This window comes from Schistosoma haematobium, chromosome 3 (assembly GCF_000699445.3).
Source record: "Schistosoma haematobium chromosome 3, whole genome shotgun sequence".
Taxonomy (NCBI): Eukaryota; Metazoa; Platyhelminthes; class Trematoda; order Strigeidida; family Schistosomatidae; genus Schistosoma; species Schistosoma haematobium.
In genome coordinates this window covers 12,511,212-12,532,087 of record NC_067198.1, presented here as the reverse complement: position 1 = coordinate 12,532,087, position 20,876 = coordinate 12,511,212, and the positions used below count along the sequence as shown (strand labels likewise).

General features: G+C 34.8%; 1 protein-coding gene across 2 annotated transcripts in view; it reads left to right on the top strand.

The window, feature by feature from the left end:
* Positions 1-20,876, top strand: part of CABIN1_1 (Calcineurin-binding protein cabin-1) — a 54,421-nt gene that overhangs the window by 8,055 nt on the left and 25,490 nt on the right. For both annotated transcript variants that reach the window (XM_051207974.1, XM_051207975.1), the window contains 12 exons: positions 2,358-2,470; positions 3,328-3,385; positions 5,811-6,122; positions 6,773-6,972; positions 8,925-9,043; positions 10,400-10,538; positions 11,398-11,691; positions 12,813-12,919; positions 14,872-14,942; positions 16,354-16,429; positions 17,743-17,882; positions 19,576-19,961. Coding sequence is in view for 1 of the 2 variants with exons in the window: in XM_051207975.1 (XP_051068957.1) it covers positions 2,358-2,470; positions 3,328-3,385; positions 5,811-6,122; positions 6,773-6,972; positions 8,925-9,043; positions 10,400-10,538; positions 11,398-11,691; positions 12,813-12,919; positions 14,872-14,942; positions 16,354-16,429; positions 17,743-17,882; positions 19,576-19,961 (2,015 nt within the window). In the remaining variant the exon portion in view is untranslated. The remainder of the gene's footprint in view (positions 1-2,357; positions 2,471-3,327; positions 3,386-5,810; positions 6,123-6,772; positions 6,973-8,924; positions 9,044-10,399; positions 10,539-11,397; positions 11,692-12,812; positions 12,920-14,871; positions 14,943-16,353; positions 16,430-17,742; positions 17,883-19,575; positions 19,962-20,876) is intronic.

Sequence of the window (20,876 nt, the reverse complement as noted above, 5' to 3'; positions counted from 1 at the left end):
ACAAAGAGGCACCAAATACATATGCGCCACACAAATCTCATTCGATATATGTGAGGGCTGTGATACTGCCCGGGTGCCCAAACCGGAGCAGGTGGTTTTCTTAGGGGGCCACACCCCGAGCCTTTGACCTAAGGGTCTGACCCACAAGGCAGTGGAGCATCGTAAGGAGATGCAGTCCCATGGTAGCCGGTGACCGAGAATTGGTTCATACGCCATTTGTTCCCGCAGGATCCTGGAGCCCATGTGCACCATTGGTTTGGAATCCGGTTAAAGCGCCGGACATTCTCTTTTCTTCCTCTCATTTTCGTAAACAACAGTAATGCCATGAGAAGGCAGTGAGTAGGACTTCCCTGGCAGAGGCTATATACGTGTGGCCATGTGAGAGCATTTCGAGAGGGAGAGCGGACTCTCCCCACCCTCGGCCGTACCACTTCTAAGTCTTAATTTCCATTATTGTGTATTTCGTTTTTGAATTTCATTACTTATTTCCAAGTTATATTTTTATGATTGTTGATTTATCACTCTTGCATTGATACTGTTGTTAATGTCACATCTGTGTTACTCACCTTGGTTTTCTCTCTCTACAGTGGTGTTATATGTGACAACGTGGATCAAAGCATATTTATACCAAGTTCTATTTGGTTTTTATGACTGAGTGGATTTTAACCTTTTTTAAATGTTCAGTAGTAATTTATACTATGTACTGTTTCGATTTATATATATGATAAAAAAATCTAATTATTACTAGTACTGGAGGATTTATGGAGACTGTAGAGTTTTTATAGTTTAAATCAACATGTTATTTGAACCATAAGAATTCTAAAGAAGAATTTATTCGTAAAATTTCAGCGAATGAATTTGAAGTAAATCCAACGTTTCGCCTGGCAATCTAGTTCAAGCTTTTTCAAGGATTTACTTGGATTTACACCAAATTTATTCGCTGAGATTTTACAAATATATTCTTCTTTAATGTCTCACATCAACTCGGCGCCCAAATACTGTGAAACTATTCGATCACATTTAGACGAAAGTTCTTATTCATAAGAATTCTATTTTCCATATATTCCCTTAAACTACTACTAATCATATGCTCGCTTGTGAATAGTTTCAAGATACGGCTCCTAATGTTTTAATGAGAAACCGTGACCGAAGGAGTTTAATCTGTGTCGGGTGTGAAACAGTTATCCATTTCAGGAAATGGATGAGGATTTTATAATATTGTGAATTGATTGAAGTTAGATATGTACACCGTTAGATACTGGCTCAGTGGTTTAGAGGTTAAGCGCTCTCTGTGATACCCGGAAGTCCTGAGGTTGATTTCCGGGTGCGGGGCTGTGTATATGTACTATGGGTGAGTCTCATACTAAGACGAAACAACTATGTAGTACTTCTGTGCCTTCAGTGATGACCTAACTAAGATCAGTTCGTAATTTAAACTATGAAAAATAACTATTTTGATAGCCATCAATGGGTGGAGGACTACAATTGACTTGATTTTGACCATTAGATCGTTATAATCTTACCTGAAGTGGAGTTATGAAGCTTTACTCTTACCATTTAATAAAGTATATGGCGGAATGAGTGTCATTTATTTCGTTGTTTCCACATGTTCTTACGATTGTTATCGGGTTAGAGATAAAATTTGTAATAAATATGCTAATCAGTAACCAGAAATTATCTCGGTAGTAATTCTGACTACTTCAGTGTGTTCTGTTTGATAGTAAGAATATGGTTTATAGTAGATTGTGAGATGTTATAAAGCTTTGCCTTTTCAGTAGCTTACTAATATCCATAAAGTCTTTTAGATACTAACAGTCTTATTGCTTTACTGTTGTATGGCAGTTAATGAAGAAATTATCTTTAAGAGTATCTAAATCCTTTTTGAATATCTTTTGTTTGTTGGCGATAAAGCAGACTACTTGACTAGGGTACTATCTGTGATTATGAAGAGTGGTTGGAGTTGTAGGATAACATGGGTTAGAATCGATCACAGTGGCGTAGATACACTTAATCTTTGTCTTTTTTTAGATCCTGTACTTCAAAATTATTTTATTAGTTTTATATTGTGGATTTACTTTTCTTTCTCGTGTCATAGCTTTTTTCTCGTGTTTTTGCTATCGCTGATACTACTGCTACTATCACTTTGATATCCATTTTGAGTTTTGTCTGTCTGTGCTGATATGGTGTATCATCTTCAACTGCATATACGTGCCAGGTTTGTCATTGGTTATGACTAAATATGACTGACTGTTGGTGATAAGGTGAAAATTTAGTATCAGTTTTTGTGTACTGTCCTTCATGTCGTTCTTATACTTAGCTTATAGTTTTACACATTACATTGTATTTGTTTTGTTTAGATTGATCAAGAAATACAGAATATTCGAATAGTATATCGTAGACAAAAAGATGCTGAAACAGAACTACGAACAATTCCATTGGTTAAATTCCCATCTCCATTGAAACATTTAAGGTCAGTGGATTAGTTTATTTTCGCTATTCATTGATATCTCTCTTTTAGCTCATTCCAGTTATTATGTTGATGGGAGTTTCGAACACAGTGGAGGGGGCTCAGCCTTGCTTCCAACTGTCTCTATCGCTTAAAAAATACTGATACTATGTGCAAAGTATTATATTTAGCTCATAATAGGTAATATATTTTATGTATTGATCATACCTTCACCCTCGGCCAAGTGTTAGAACACCACCATACTTATTACAGGTCAGCAACCGTTGTGTTTCTTGGTGTCACAGCCTTCTTTGACTCGTTGGACAAGGCTTTCCTCTCGCATTGCTTATCGGAGAAGGGTGTGCCTAAGAAGTCTATTAACATCTTGAAGGCCTTATATACAAACACCTCAGATAGTGGGGGGACATAACCATCTCTCTCCATTGTTTCATTTAAGCAATGATACCCAAGCCATGCAATCCACACCCAATCAGTTGGAAATCAGTGTCCGTAGGAATCCAGGACGTGCGTTTCGTTCTGTTTGGGACTCGTCGGCTGGATGTACCTGATTCTCTGCTATGTTTGAAGAGACTACGAGTTCACATAATCTGAGAACAGAACGAAGACTGTCGCGTCCAAGCCCCGTTAAATAGAGAGAAAAGTCCAAGTTCGGAAGAACATCAACTCGGAGATGCAAGTACATGCAACTGAAGAGTCCCAAATAGGATGAAACGCGCGTTCTGGATTCCACTGTTTGCCGCTATTCACCTTTGCTTACAATTGGGTAGTGATGTAAACACTCATCAAACGGAGCAATCTCTAAATTGATGATAATGGTGATTATTTCTTTTAACGTTTCTGTTTTTTTACCCATTTGTCAGCTGGCTACATTTAATTCAAGAAACAATAGCAATGTACGATCGTTTAATCTTAGAATCAGTAAGTACTTTATTTATTTATTTTGCTATCGAAACTTTGATGTACGATTGCTTCTCGCTTTATTTTTGTATCCTAGTGAAGATTACATTACGAGTAACGTCTGAGACCTATTAATGGACTAATATTATTTATATATTCTCATGGTATAAATATTCAGTAATTAGATTATGTATATCTATATTCCCTTTGTTATAAGCTTTATTTTGACCTATAATTTATTATTGTACGATTTACTGTTTCGTAAGCTATGTTCACTTTAATGACTACTGTCTCCCACGTTCACAGCCACTTTTTGGCTTTATTGTGTGCAAATGTTGTCCTATTTTATTGGTGCGTTGCGATCTGTTTGGTTGATATATAAACCCAGTATGTCTGAAATAAATGATTCGATTCGATTCACGTAGTGGAAGCTGGTACTGGTGTTCTGAACTCAAGCGGACGGGCTAGGCGGACATAGGACCAATTAGGACGCTAGGCTGCTCATACCGGCCGAATGTCATTGGTTTGGCATAGTGCTAAGATAGTATAAGTCGTATTTTGATTGGTGGGTAAATTGCGTGATAACTAGTGGGCCATAAAGTCATAGCAAATTGGCGACGGGAATTTCGGCGAATAAAAAAATATATACAACAATCGGTGACGCAGGTTTTGGAAGAAATAAGCCATAATAATTGCCGGTGATTTTGGAGTTAATATTATTAGCAGTAAAAAATGGCGATTTTTTTAGAACAGTTGCAGTTAATATTACAACAGCAACAGCAACAGCAGATGTTAGCCTTTCAACAACAACTATTTGAAACAGTTTTGGGCAGACTTTTCACTCAACCAGAAAATAAGAAATCTATTTATGATGCAGACTGGTGCAGTAGTGGACATTTCAGAAGCGTGTCCTGTGGAGGGTTCAAATCCCTTTATACATGAAGCAAAACGTAATATTGGTAAGTTTTCCGGCTCACAACAAGACAATATCTTGCTAGATGCACATGAAATTGTGACAATACCAGATGATCAAGAAACAAAAGATCATGTAGATGAAGCCTTAAGTTCAGAATTAAATGAAGCACTGCTGGCGCTGTCTAACTCTGGAAATAAACTTCAGCTACAACAAAGTTATGGTTCAGGTGATATTAGTCGAGAAAGCTGTGTGTAATCATATCCAGAAAATAACTGGAGCAATAGGATGAACCCAGATGTACCATGTGATACTCAAAATCATTGGGAGACAGAAAATCATAGTAAACCAACTTGTCCGATTTCTCATGACAATGTACCAGGTATGGGTTGCCATAATGATGCACATAATTTTGGTGAAATTCCTTATAAAAATGCGAAAGATATGTCGGCTGAACCAAGCTATAATCAAAAATCTAATCCAATTTTGTTAGATGTTGATTTTCCTAGCAACCTGGTATCCACTAATGAGATTCGTAATGAATTTGAAGAAAGTATTTCAGAAGAACCAAATCCTGATTACCTCAAATCAAATGACCATCTAGCCATTTCTATTGGATTCTCTATTCAATGCGAGAAACATGATTTAAATAAAGTCATGTTAATTGCAACTTGGAGATATGAGGATCCGACATTATTTCGTGGAGGAGGATAATGTTGGAGAATTTAGAGTTGCACATACTTTATTTTAAATCAGAATCTAAACTTTGGATCTTCAAAAAAAGGGGGAGGTGTTATATCCTAGTGAAGATTACATTCACTTTTTTATCTTCTTTTAGATCTTAAGTTTTCAAAATCGTTTCTTACTCTGTCAATATACTCTTCTTCAATTATATTGTTTTTTACCTTATTTTTCCTATTACCGCTTATACTGTTAATACATCTGACTACTCTGACATCTGTTTTTATAATTTTCTTTCACTGTGGTTGTATGGTATGTCAGTCAGTCAGCTACAACGTAGGACCAGGCACATATTTGCATCGGTCCAAGTTGCCATACTTCATTAGCACAACAAGATGAACACCGGATTCATAGAAGTAGTTAATTCAGTGATGGTAAAATATAAAAGAAGGATTGTATATAAGGACATAATACAGGAAGAAAGAATTAGTTCGTAGAAAGAAAGATATGAAGCGATTTTAATTTCATAGTTTAAAGGAAGACAGAGAGTGTATACACCTACGCCATTGTGATCGATTCTGAGCCATGTCACCCAGAGTCTCCAACCATTGATTACGATAGTTATGCGAACCCCAACCAAGTAGTCCGCATCTACCAACATGGTATGGGAACTTGAACTAATGTATGTATGTCCCAGATTCTACATTGCTTATGGCTGAACTGACTGAACTGGTCAATGGTTTTTAATGATTTTCCAGATGACATGTTTTCATGATGAAATCTATTTTCAATTTTAATCAATCTTTACACATGACTTGACTAAATTATTTCATTAATTAATTTAATGTTTAGGCAATTCATTCAGTTCTTGATTTATCATCATTGTTGTGCAAAAATGTACTTAATTTTGAATCAATTCCTAATGAGATAAATGAAGTTCCAAATAACACTGTTACAACATCATCATCAGCTTCTCTTAATTTAAAGTTTGGTGAACAATTGAATGATAATATTGAACATGCTGTAACTTTGAATATTGAGAAAGTGCCAAATGTTGATGCTGCATATGATACAATGAAAGATGATGTAAGTGATTTCAATATTGAGGCATCAAATGATGATTTAACTACTACTGCTGGACTTGAAAAACGTCGATCTTCTAGGGTAGGTTTTTTCATAAAAAGTACTATGTTTTTCTTATTTTGGGATGCCTTATACTATAGGGTCACGCTTTGTCTAACAAAACTGTGTTGTAATTGTAATCTTTGGTTTTAATGTTGTGATAAGATGGGATTTGGGAGTTTCTTACTATTCATCTATTGGGCCAAATTGATTTATATTTCTATCGGGCAACCGGGTAGTATCGTTAATCGTCACAGTGCGCGGCGCGTGCAGCGTTCTTCTGTATTTATGGATTTGGTTCGTGTGTCTGATGCATGTCCAGAATGTCCCTCGGACCCGAAACGAAACTTTGTCAATTCGTTGTACAATTATTCCTGGTGCCCCTCCATTCTTCCTAAGGTATAACTTGACAAACACTTTACCACCCACATTAAAACTTCGGGTATTCGGATTTCATCTGTGCGTATCCATTGTTTTAGGTGGCAACATAGCGTTGAAAATAGTTCGAATATTTCTTCCAAACATGATTTCGGCAGGGGATTTCCCACCTGGGACAGTACGGTTGGGAGTATTTCTATAAACTGTTAAGAATTTTGTGACTACCTGATGTAAACATATCAAGTTATATTTTCACTCGAAATTTATTCAGTGTTAATGACATATACTTAATTTAATTATCTTTATTTGTCTAGGTTAGAACATGCTTTGATTTAACGGATGGTTTAAATCGTTATTGTTCCAGACGATCTGTGGTAGCAGAATTGGAAAAGGCTTCGGACAAGTATAAACCTTCCAGTGAAAAATTAGCTAGCTCACAAAAAGAAAGTAATTATATAAATGATCGGTTTAAATTAATCGATAGATTTCAAACACTTTTACCTCAGGTATTTAGGTGAGCTGATTATCTTTCTCTATTTTAACCGATTAATTGTAATGCTTGAGGTACTCTAAGTATAATCATTTAGAAATTATTAGGAAGTTTTAATCATAAGAAAAAATTTGGAGTAATGGTTACAGTTAAACAAAATTTATTTTCACAGCTCTGTACACTTTGTAGACATTTTCATCTACGTTGTTAATGCACAGTTTTTCCACTACCCTCTGACAACCATTTTCAAACCAGAAAGCTCTGGACAGCGATGTCGTCCCAGTATGATAGCCCTTAGAGTTCCTTATTTATGATCTCGTAGGAATCGAACCTGGGACCTTCAGACCTCGTAGCGAGCGCTTAACCTCTGAACTGTTGAACCGGGATCCTGTGGTGTACATATCAATCGATCGCCCCAGCATCATCTGATACTTTTGGTGGGTAATTGATACGTACGCAAGCCGCTGGAGGATACTAGCCCATCGATCTAATGTTTGAGGACTCTTCACTAGACTCGAAACCCGTAGGTTCGATCTACTGTGGGGTTGTTGATGAGCATTATGAGGAACCCTAGAATAGGATGAGATGGATATCCAAAGCTCCCTGTTTTCCAATGGTTGTTCAACCAAGATCAACCTGCATAATATAAACTATGCGATTGAAAATCTCTATAAGCCATACCATGGTAATAATGACTAATAGCTAAAAACTTGACAATAGTAATACGTCAACTTGTATCCAGTTTAAGTTAAGTTTAATGTCGTCTAATGCAATTTATTTATTTATTTAAACACATAAACATTGGTACAAGGAAGCACCAAATATATATGCGCCACACTTCATCATCTGATTTATGTAAGGGCTGGAATACTGTCTGTGCGCCCAAATCAAAACAGGTGGTTAATTTTTCTTAGGAGGCCACTCACCAAGCCTTCGACCTAGAGGTTTAATTCATACGACAATGGATCAAAGTTAGAAGATGCAATCGCATGATAGTCGGTGACCAACGATAGGTTCATAGGCCATTTGTTCCATCAGGATAGTGGAGCTCATGTGGAGAATTGGTTTTGAATCAGGGTTTTCCAACTCCATGAGGTGGATCTTACGTACCCACCAATCCAGTTCAAGCGCCGGATATTCGCTTTTCGTCCTGTGCATTTCGTGAAGAAGGGCGCTGCTGTGAGAAGACAGTGAGGAGAACTTCCATGTCAGTGGGTGTATATGCGTGGTCATGTGAGAGCGTTTCGAGAGGGAAAGCAGACCTTCCCCACCCTCGATCGTTTTAGGGCATTTTTGGAGCTTTCAGTAATTCCATTTACGACTGGTTCTAATAAATATATGAATTGATTCACGTGTTTCGTAATTGTGTGTTATAATTAGAAAAAAAACAGATAACTTGTTGAAATAATTAAATGGCAGAAACAGGTAGCCCAGATATTCAAGCAGGCCGCCGTTTTTTTAGTGATCCTTACTGTTAAGCCAGACGCTATCGTCAGGCTGACGTGATTTATATGAACCATATTAAGTATTTTTAACATTGTTTACGACGAATTGTTACCAAACAAAACAAAATGCTACGAACTAAAGGTTTTTTCCTCAACAAATGCTTGTTGTTACTCGATGGTAAGTACTCTGACTGTGACATTTGGTGATGCAGATCAGAATTATCGGCGGAGGTGCCAATTCTTTCAAGATTGCAGGCAAAAGTTTGGTATTGGGTTGATTACTTTCAACCGCTTAACATAGAATGAGTAAATTTATTTAAGGTTTTTACAGTAATGCGACCATGAATATGTTCCTGTACGTCAACAAAATTGTGGAGATTGATGGATAGTTTTTAATTTCCTAAAATTATTTAGTCTTACTTATTACATTGTTTGAGATTAAGGGCATACACAAATTCATTGTACTATACATATGCTTTTCTTTCTTTATTCGTCTATAAACACACATTCAATATCACTATCTTATTATAGAGATCTTGGTGTTTTCGATCAAAAACCGAAAATCTCGAAAGAACTACAGGCAACCACAGAAACACTTATTCCATGCACTGATTCATTCACTGAAATCTCATCAAATTATTCAGAATGTGGTTAGTTTGGTCTATTTATCAATTTGATTTTATCCTGCTTATTATAGTACATTAAGTGAGAAAAGCAATCAATTTTGCAGAGTTAAAAAAGTACTAGATGACTTTTTACTTTTAGTTGCATAATTTTATTAGTATCTATTCAAACTAGCAAGATATAAGCAGAGATAGATGATGGTTTTCAGTTAAATCCAGGACGCACGTTTCGTCCTATTTGGGACTTGTCAAACGGATGTACCTGCATCCCAGAGTTGATGTTCGCCGCGGGACTCGAACCCAGTACTGATCAATCACAGTCTTAAACATCATTGGGGAGATTCAAACAACCAATATAAAATGAATTGGAAAAATATAAGTAGTTTTATGGATAAATTAGATTTTTCAACGTTCAACTATCTTAATGTCCAACTTCAACACCATCGGATGCCTGCTCAGTGGTCTAGTTGGTTAAGCGCTTGGCGCGAGACTGGTAGATTTTGGGTTCGAATCTCGCGGGGTGCGGGGTCGTGAATGCGCACTGCTGAGGAGTCCCATACTAGGACGAAACGGCCGTCCAGTGCTTCTAGGTTTTCCATGGTTGTCTAACTTCAATTGACTCATGATTTCAATCTGTGAAATTTCTAAAAATCTCCAGAAACCCCTTCTGATATTATTATTATTAATTATATCACTGATGGACACATGTAGCTAGAAATCACATGTTTCTAATATAAAAATTCCTAGTGTTAAAGCGATTTCAAAAGATGTGTACCGAAACTGTTTTTACGTATCAAGTTTCATGAATTCATGTAGTTAGATTTCATTTTATATCATTCTGTTAATCTGATTAGGAGATACGGTTACTTATCTGGAGTACTTTCAAACTGTTGTTATCGAACATTAATATTTATCACATACTTTCTATGATCACATTATTAACGCCAATAACAGTATCATACGAATCACAGATTTTAGTATTCAAATTTTTGTTTCCTTAGGAAGATCACAGTGAAATTTAACAACTCTATATAGGATGATAATTTTTTAATTTGGTAAATTGTATCTGAAAAATTCTAACCGAGTTCTTTACAGTATCAAAAATGTGTATAAAACCATCCGTAAATTCATAGTACGTAATGGTTTGACTAAGGCATTGATTTTTCAGTAAAATCGAATTTATAAATACTGTTCTTTCTGGTCCTGTGTCTACTTTTTAAAGAAATATGGTTGTATACTACTGCTATAAAGTTTCAGTATAGTAGGACGTATGATGTTTGGTATAGTGGTTTTGACGTATGAATCAACCATTTAGTGGTTTGCAGCTTTTGCAAATTCGAAATGTATTGACCTAGATTTCTGTTAATTATTTTCCTACTTCAGTGACATCAACTTTTTCGAATATGTGGAGTCAAAAGTCGATCCATGAGTTCCTGGTTCTTTTGAATAACATGAAACCAAATATTATTACATTTGGTATATCATTGCTTTTACAAACTAGTCGCCTTTCCGGATACCGCTGGTAAATAGTTTTTCCATTTCGTTATTTGTTACCAATTATTTTATACACATTGGATTGTTTATTGCGAGTACCACTGTTATTCGAAAATTGAAATATATAAGGTGGTTTTTTTAAAGATGACCTAGTTGTTATACAGTGTGGAGAAATGGGTCAGTGGGTAGGGCGTTGAGATTTCAACCATCACGTCACGGGTTCGAACCCTTATCTATTTACTTTTGTCGCTCGACTGGGTAGTATCACTGGTCCTCTTACTTAGAGTATGGCCCAAAGCCGATTACATGGATCTACTCCTCGTACAGTTGTCAGTACTGGGGTCGGAAAAAGATTTAGCTGACAGCTGTATCCTATTATTGACTAGTAGACTATCAATTCATTAGCCAAATTTTTCTTCTGTGTATTGCACTCAGTCTAAGTATCATGTTATTGTTGTTAGTATAGATAATGTCATAAGTAACTTTTGGTGCTCAATTAAACCGTGATTTTAAAATTATAAATCCATTTTTGGGTACTTTTCCATATTGGTTGGTTAGGCTTTTTAATCCTTCTTAATAAGTTATTTTATTACGTATTCCAATATCATGTAAATAATATGTAAGGAATACTTGTTTGGCTTTCCACAAGACAACAAGAATAATTATCTCTACATTTTACGTGCGATTGGATATCTTTAAAATGTGGTTATATGGTTACTTCTCAGTTATCTAATAACCACTTTACATTCTTATACGTATCACCATCAACAACTGACCCGCATTATTTTCGGCATAACTTATATCATACAGTGATTCTGCGATTTTAATTTTCATAAAATTTGTTTAAGTCACCAATTACATATGTCTTTTTCTTGGCTTCTTTATAGGTCGATAGAATTATCAACTGCGTATCTGAATTTATTTGACCGTTTACGACCGTCTTTTCCTTATTTATTAACAACTCCACCCTCCTCATCATTGTCATCATCATCACCGCTACTGGAAACTGTTATTCATCAAGATAAAATACAATCAGAAACCTGCCTGCTACCTGAGGATGTTTTAGCTTTAAAAGTAGCTCCAAAATCATATCACTTAGCATTTTTCTACATTATATATGTAGAATTATATTTAGAAGAATTAGAATCTACCAGTCATAATTCAATGAAATCAAAAGAAAAGTAAGTTTAGACATCAATCAGCGGTTTTGATTTTTCCCACTTCTTATTTGTGAATGTAGAAAGATATTACTGGCTTAAAAATTTGTATTCGATGTAACAGCTGAATGTTAGTTGTTACGAAGTTTCAAAAGAATTTATGTTTTGGAATAGGTTTGTGGAAATTGTTCAGTTTAAAGATAAATCACATTGCAGATTGATTTAGGCTAGGCAACTTTTGAAACCTATCATTTACCGATGGTAATTGTACCAATGCTCATGCAACTCAACTCCACCACTCACGTTCATATCAGAACTTCAGGAATTGTTCTTGAGGTCTGTTAGTAATAACAAAATATTAACTTCTGCCACTAGATACCAGCTCATTTCTGAACAAGTGATACATTCGCCACGAGATCTAAAGGTTCTGTGTTCGATTTCTTGTAAGGTCATGAGTGTACTCTGCTAAAGATTTCTGAACTAGAATGATGGAGATGTTCAGTGCCCTCTGGTTTTATTTATTTTATCAAAGTATGTCATTTTTTCACTGAAGAGTACTTTCGGATTAAGTAAGATCTTGTAATCCTTAACAAGTGACTTTTACGGGCCATTTTTATCTTCAAATAATTTAACATCTACATTATACTTCTAAGTTATCAAAGTTGCAATTAACTTCTCATTATACTGAATTATTCTTCGTCTGTATCTATTATGTCTAAATCATTTATAAATAAATATAGTAGGTTTTATTTTCAAGATAGAAGTGTATTAATTTTTCTCTTTTGTGATGGTATTTTATAATTAAATAGTATTGAAATTTAGTACCCGTTAAACAACTGGGTGAGAATTTTCAAACGAATTTTTAGTTCTCCTACTTTTTTCTTCGTTCCCAGTGACAGACTGATCAGTGTACATTGTTTTACAGTCCTTATTGTCAAAAAGCATGGTCGTCAGTTTTCGATAACCATAATCCTTTCGTCCTGTACTTTCTTTTTCCAAATTCTTCAGTTAGTAGGAAATCCATATCTGTCTGCCTTATTTTGGCTTATTTTCCTATGCCGCATTAATTTTATTGTTCGTTTCAGCGATTTTAACCAGGAAAGGTAATTTTACTATTATCATTATTATATTTTTACAATTTCAAGGAATTCGAGACCGACTGAAATACCAACACAAGTATTCTCTGTGTTAAACGATGTACTTGCAGGATTTGAAGAAACGTCATCAGATTATCCTATTGTTATGAGTCACTGTAAGTGTTTGTATAATTCTATTAAACCTTTGATTATTATTGATGCATATTTAGTTAGATGCCAGTAACTTCTAGCTTCGATTCCGACGGCCAGATACGACTATTATTCCCTTACTTTTTTCTTAACCCATGGTAATCTAATAGATATTTATAAGATAGGTTTATTGTCAGGTATCAGAAAAGATTGATTCGAGCAGACGAGAAATGTAAGTAAATTTATTTACGAAGACTTTAAACGTAGGATAAAAGCTTATCATATTAAAAGATACGATGATTAATGAGAAATTAGCGTCTTTAATCGAGACGAAAAATCATAGTTTACGAGCGAAATAATGGAAATCCAAACCTATAAAAATAGCAAATGGTTTTGTGGCTGTTTAATTTCCGCGAAACTTATTTGCTGAAGATTAAAATTAAAGACAACTGCAACTTTACGGCCATAGTTACATTCTATGAATTACGCCAAGATAAAATTATTTTGTTTGTGCCATGATATACTATTCTTATACGATAAAATGACTGGTGATCGAGATTTCACTACTACTGAATTGGATACTCGGTCTATAGAGACTGTACACGGACTGAGGTTACGTTAACCAGATAAAGAATTCACGATCGAATATAGAGAACCAGAGTATAGAGTAGAAAATACTTTATTTAACACAATTATTAACAGTCCATACTCAGTGGATCAAGAGTAGAAGTCAAAAATAGGAAGAAAATCACAAATTATTTAGTGGGTAAGCTAAGCGTTTGTCTTTGTACATTCAGTGGTTAATCACATGTTCTTTTACCTAGCCTCATGTTAGTATGCATTAAGAGAAATGTATAATATGGGGACGAGACCATCAGCTTCGATATAGTTTTTATAAGGTGTCAAAGCATACTTGGGATCGAAAATGATGCTACTGACCGGTTTATGGCTGATTTTGATGAAAACGTTATTATACTCACCATATACAGACTTTAGGTTTGTTATGATGATATGCATCCAGTTTAGTTGTAGGCGAGAAACGATTGTGGATGATGATGAAGAGAAACATAGCGGCTATGTTTTCAGTTGTTAAACTTACTAGCAGAGAAAATCTGCTAAACTGGACTCACTTTTTTCATGGTTCGCCGATGAATTTGGGATAAGTGATATTGTTGGTAGTATTATATTGGCTTTATTGGACATAGCAAATCAAGTTCACCAGCATTGATGAATATAACTAAAGTAACAGCTGTTCATTAGTACCATTACTGTTGAGAAATCCACTGAAATATATTGGTTATCTTTCAAATCTTCTATAGCGGTATCGAAGAAATTGTAGACGAAAAACGAATTTCCGGCGCTTGAACTGGATTGGTGGGTACGTAAGATCCACCTCATGGAGTTGGAAAACCCTGATTCAAAACCAATTCTCCACATGAGCTCCACTATCCTGATGGAACAAATGGCCTATGAACCTATCGTTGGTCACCGACTATCATGCGATTGCATCTTCTAACTTTGATCCATTGTCGTATGAATTAAACCTCTAGGTCGAAGGCTTGGTGAGTGGCCTCCTAAGAAAAATTAACCACCTGTTTTGATTTGGGCGCACAGACAGTATTCCAGCCCTTACATAAATCAGATGATGAAGTGTGGCGCATATATATTTGGTGCTTCCTTGTACCAATGTTTATGTGTTTAAATAAATAAGTGAATAAATAGGAATCTGGCTAAAATTTGATATCTATGCCTAATTCGTTTTCAAATTCTGTTGGGGTTTATATGTTATAATTTGATCTGCCAATATTCTTACAAAGATGACAATAATAATTTTCATAAAACATGTTTATATGCCTGGCTTATTAAATGGAAAAAGACAGATTATTTCATTATCCTATTTTAGATTAAATTGTTGTAACTAGAATTATAAATTTTATCATGCCCCCTTCCGGTGTTTTTTGTTTGTATCATTGTGTAGTGTTATGGATGCATTATTTAATGAGTTCACAACGTCGTGATTATGCAGAAATGAAAGAGTGTGTACTCGCTGTAAGTTGTATTCCTTAAATTTGTCTGTAAGAACGTCTTATTTTTGATCATGCGTAATATGGATTGTGTTTAATGCATATTACTTTTTATTGATCAAAATACCAATGAAACAGGTATCAATGTTTTTGCGCGATTAGAGAAAGAGAGAAGGTTTATAATAATTTTTCAAATTTTTGTGACAATGTGTTGTATAAACTTCAATAGAATAGCTCTGAACTGTTGTTTAGTTGAGCAATAAGAAATCGAGTTTCAGATGAACTTGACCATATCAATTCGGTAGTGATGTTGGTCCTTGTGGCTCACAAATCAGGGAAGTACAATATTCCGTTACTAAACCCATCGTTTATAGCATCAGGGCAATACCTCAAAAATTACCTTAAAGACAGTATTTAACAAAATGGCTTAAACTGTGTTCTATCATATGACGCTCAAGAAACAACTTTTAATGGATACCACATCTGTTCCATTGTAAGTTTATTAGCATTATCTGGTCAAACCACATTTATTTGACAGTGTTTGCGTTAAAAGCAGCTTCGAACTGGCATGTAAAATAAATCAATAGTGCTATGCATCAACATGTTGACTAACTGACTAATCAATTTATTTCCGGCTGCCTTCAAAATATGTTATGTTCTTTCGAATAGTTCGGAGCTATAACTAATCAAATGAGGAATCTATCAAGTCATTGAGGATTTCGTCTTTGCGTCAATAGTTATCTGTGTTAAACCACGCTTTCATCACTTTTTACTCGTTAATGCATATAATAGCTTTAAGTGACAAGAATGGATTTTTTCACGTTTACCATCAATTTGTTCTGGTTTCTTTTTTCTTGTTTGAATTTTGAACTGGGTAATGGATACTTACATAATCTGGTTATTATTGAAAATTTACTATCGGAATGTGGATTTGTGGAGATTATAATAATTTTTTAATGGTTGAATTCATGAGTCGATATTAGCTAAACCTCAACTAAAAACGTGGAAGCACTAGACGGCCGTTTTGTCCCAGTACGGGACTCCTCATCAGTGCGTATCCACGATCTCGCATGTGTGACTTAAACCCAGGACCTCCGGTCTCGTTCGAGAACGCTTAATCTCTAAACCACTGAGTTAACACAGTGCGCTGCCAAGGAGCTTCATACTAGGACGAAACGGCCATCCACTGCCTCCAGGTTTCCTATGATCGGTTCATGAATTCAACTATGAAAATTTATGAGTTATATATGTAAACATTATTCGGAGCTCATCTAATCAGTTAATCGCCACCGAATATTCCTGTAGTAATAACAACGTATTAATCTTCAATAAAGTGTTTCATTGTATTTTGACCTATATAACACCCTTATTTATTCATACTACTATATTGTTTCATAATTTTCTTGTGGTTGTTAACAAAACCTCTCTTTCTTTAGCTAAAGAAGCTGATTATAGAACACAAGCTTGTTGTCATTAGATCATATAGTGTACATCATGGTGACTTAACAGTTGGTTAGTTTTCTATTCTATTTTAATGATAAAATAACATTTTTATTGTTGTATAGTTTTGTAGTGTTGTTGACTTTAGTGTTTATTGTAACTTCCATTTCTTTTTTGTTGATGATATTGGTCATTATTCATTATATAATTTGACCATTATGGCGACAGTTTTTGTGGAATAGATAAAATGTGACTAGTAGTGGGATTCAGGATGGAGGTTTTGTCCTATTCGGGACTAAGACTGGCCGGATTTCAATTACAATGATCCAAATCATTACAAACTAAGTTAAAATCCATACCCATTGCACAAGTGATTGGCTGCTTGGTCTCAGTAGCCATGTGGATGACGTGATGGCGTTCTAAGCAAGTGGTACTGGGTTTGAGTTCTGGTGTGAAAATCAACACTGTTATGCTGGTACATCCACCTGGTGAACCCTAGATAGTATGAAACGTACATCTTGAGTTCCACAGTTAACCACATTCCATATATCCTACGTAAACTGGTGTCATAACGGTATCTCACACAGGATTGACATATAAACTAAAACTGATCAAAATTCAGTTGAAATGTCAACAGTGGGACAACATAAATTATTTCAAGTTAAATTTCAATGATGAAAAGTTTTCTTTTATTCTGAAGTTATTAACGTTGCGTCAAAATATGACAAATATTTTTACGGCGTTTTGTCTGTTTATTTCTATTTAAAGTGCCTTTTTCAATAATTGAATGTATATCTTTCGATCAGACAGCATTTTAAACCCGTAGCTTGTTCTTTTACAACTAGACTCTTCATAGGATTTACGGAGATAAAAATATTATTCACCTTTAAATTGTTCTGTAATCCCCTAATTTGATTTTTTCATTAAGTCACTAATTTATCGTGTGTAATGTAAGTCTAACTCCATATTTTTGGTCATGCCGAATCGAATTCCATACAGCACTTAAATTTGTCGAAAGTTCTATGATGAAATACTGGTTCATGACTGTGAAAAGTGTTGGAATAAATAAATATTTTATTCAACTTTTTGTTGTTATTAAGTCAGTCTACATGACAAAATGCTGATCATGCTCATTTATATCCATTTAAAAAAATACCATTTCGCTCGGTCGATTGCTTTCCAGGATGTACTACTAACAAATTGTTATCGACTGAAAGATCATTGAATTATGGATAGCTGTAGAACATTGCTTTTATGTCGATTTCCACATTCTGCATTACTTTTGACTGACTGAATGATTGGCTAACTATTCTAGGATATTTTTTTCAGCATATTGTTGTTACATAAAGTGTATCTAAAAATATACATATTTTCTATTCCTATAGATTACATGAATCATTTATTAATAAAGTTAAAAGATGTTTCATCTTTCGATCACCTGATCCAATTATCAAATGAAGGTCAGCATGAAGCTGTTGTAACGGAGCTAATTAAAACATTCCAAATTCAACGTAATATAAATTCAGTATGTTAACATAAATTTATCAGTAGTAATGTTTATTATCAATAAACTTTTGAAAGTAAATTTCATTATTTATCGTTTGTATCATGGTATGACTATGGTCAACTAACCGTTGAAAATTTGAAAGCATTGAGCATCTATTTTATCCGAGTATAGGGCGGCTCAACACCCAAAACCTTTCTGCAGGGAATCGAACCCAGGAATTCCTGATCTCGTAGTGATCACTTAACCTACTTACTTGCGCCTGTTAACTATTAAACCAATTTTAGTATCCAATGGTTTACACTTCTAACTTCATTCGATTTGCAACGTTTCACAATTATCGTCTGGTGTCATCGGTGGGTAACTGTTGTGACCAGTTGAGTTCAACCATATCAGGTGTAAGGCAGAATGCCAGCTCAGTGGTGAAGATGCTTAGTGATCGTCAAGAGACCTGAAGATCATGAGTTGGCTCCTCTGTGATGTTGTATATGCGCATTGTTAATGAGTCCCATGTGAAGACGCAACAGTCATCCGGTGCTTATTGATTTTAAGCAGTTGTTTAACTAAAGTTATTTCATGATACTAGCTATAAAACTCAACAGTGTCCACAAATCCCCTCGTGCTAATATACATTATATATTGATTATGATAAACAGATTAGCATGTAAATAGAAAACCTAATTCAGCGTCTTATTGATTCGAATAACTTTTTTTCTATACAGGGGTATCAGTAATGAATGAATGATAAATACACGGTGGTCGTATATACATTCAAATGACAAAGCCAGACAAATAATGGGATGCCATTTTTAATTTTATGTTTAATTGAGTTAGACTTATGTTGAAGATTTCTTTCTTCCATTTTTCAGATTTGAGCTATTAAAATTACAGCTTTTACAACACGCCTTAGATAGGTAACTCTTAGTCTTCTTTTGCTTATAGAAATTTGAACGTAATTGGCTTTTATAAAATCCAGTTAGTCAATGTACTATTGTGATGTATGCTACTGTCAGCATATCCAATCACATCACTGATCATTGAATGTGTTGTCATCGCAATACTTCCAATTTACTTATGATTAAATTTGAAACAACTGATCCTTGCGAGAAACGTAGGTAATGCAACGAGATGATGTTTATCAGAACTATGTGATATGTCATTAATATCATGAATCAACATAAGTTAGAGATCCATGAAAAAGCAGGGAACACTGGACGGATCCTCTAACCTGGTGTGTGACACACGCGATCCCACTGTAGGGGATTGGACCTAGAATCTGCTGTCTCTCATGCGAACGCTTAACTTTTAAACCACTGTGCCGTAATCTAATGGTATATTTATGCAACCTCGGTCAATTCACGATATTTCGCAACCATCTTCCATTGTTTCTGGTAAGTAACTAACTTACATCCGGCTCGCGTTCGCACGCAAGACGAAAGGTTCTGTGTCCGGTTCCCTGTGACAGAAGTGGAATTGTCTACTGCTGAGTAGTCCTATATTAGGACAAAACAACTGTCCAGTGCTTTCTGCTTTTCAGTTAATATCTAACTTAGGTTGGTTCGTGCTATCGATAACCATCAATAATCGCCACAAACTTCTATATTGATAATTATGTGATATATATATTGGCAAACAATCTAAGCAAACATTAACTTGTTAAGATATTTTTTCATAAATCGAATATTTGTTCGTTGTTTTTTCTTCATTATTTCAGAAACAATCTTCATCCGACTCATATGATCATTATCAATCTATCATCAAACAACTGGATTTATGCTATGGTTCATTGAAACATTTAATCATGAATTTAACACTAAATAATGACAAAATTGTTCGTAATAATAATGATAATAAAAATAACAATTCTCCTTCTTGTGAAACTAATCATACTACGACTACTATTAGTAGTAATAAAGACGATAGTAGTATGCATACAATATCTTATTTAGATGTTCACTCATTATATTGTTATTGTACTGTAGTCATTGAGGAGTGTTTAATTCTATTGAATAGATTAAGTCAACATGAACAAGTAATCACTGAGGGATCTGTTCGTAGTGTTGGATCAATTATAATCAAAGTAATTAAATTTTTAAATAGGTATGTGTGTAATTATTTGTTTCCTGATTTGTTTGTTTGTTTGTTCAAATTTTAAAGATTATCTATACTTTTTTTTGAATGATCACCGTAGATTGAGTCTTGTGTATGTAATAACTATAACTCAGCTGTAGGCTTTTATTTATTAAATTTTGATGAATTTTAAGAGGATAACATTTGTTATCCACCTATTTGCATTTTTATATATTTGACTCACACTTCAATACATAGATCTATACATCTGGTTAATGAAAGAGTTGTAATTATGTGATACGTGTGATATAATATTGCATTTTAGGTAATGTACTAGTCAGCTTTTTTGTCTAAGTAAATGTTGACGAAGTATTTATTATTTATTTATTTAAATACATAGACATTGGTACAAGGAGGCGCCACACTTCATCATCCAATTTATGTGAGGGATGAAATACTGTCCGTGCGCCCGAACCGAAACAGGTGGTTAGTTTTTTTTAGGGGGTTAAGAACTCTAAAAACTACTGCTTAGAACTACTAATTACCGTTTAGGACTACATTTGGTCAGTCTCTTTTGGTATATGTACATCCTGCCCGGATCGTCTCAATATTGCCATCAGGTGACAATCATTTTGGGCAGAGGTGGATGTTGACTACCAGTGGAATTCAGGACGCGCGTTTTGTCCTGGCTCTGTATCTCCGAATAAATTTTCACAACAGGATTTGAATCAGTAACATTCTCTTGGAACGTCATCACGTTATCTACTTAAATACTGAATCCAGTTGGTCTCTACCTTGTGTAATGGGGTGAATTTTAATTATTATATGTTCCTGCTTAAAATGTTTGTGACTTACTGGGGATATCAAGAGAGTCCTCACAGGATGCATATATACCAAAAGAGACTGATCGATTGTAGTCCTAAACATCAATAAGTAGTTTCAAAC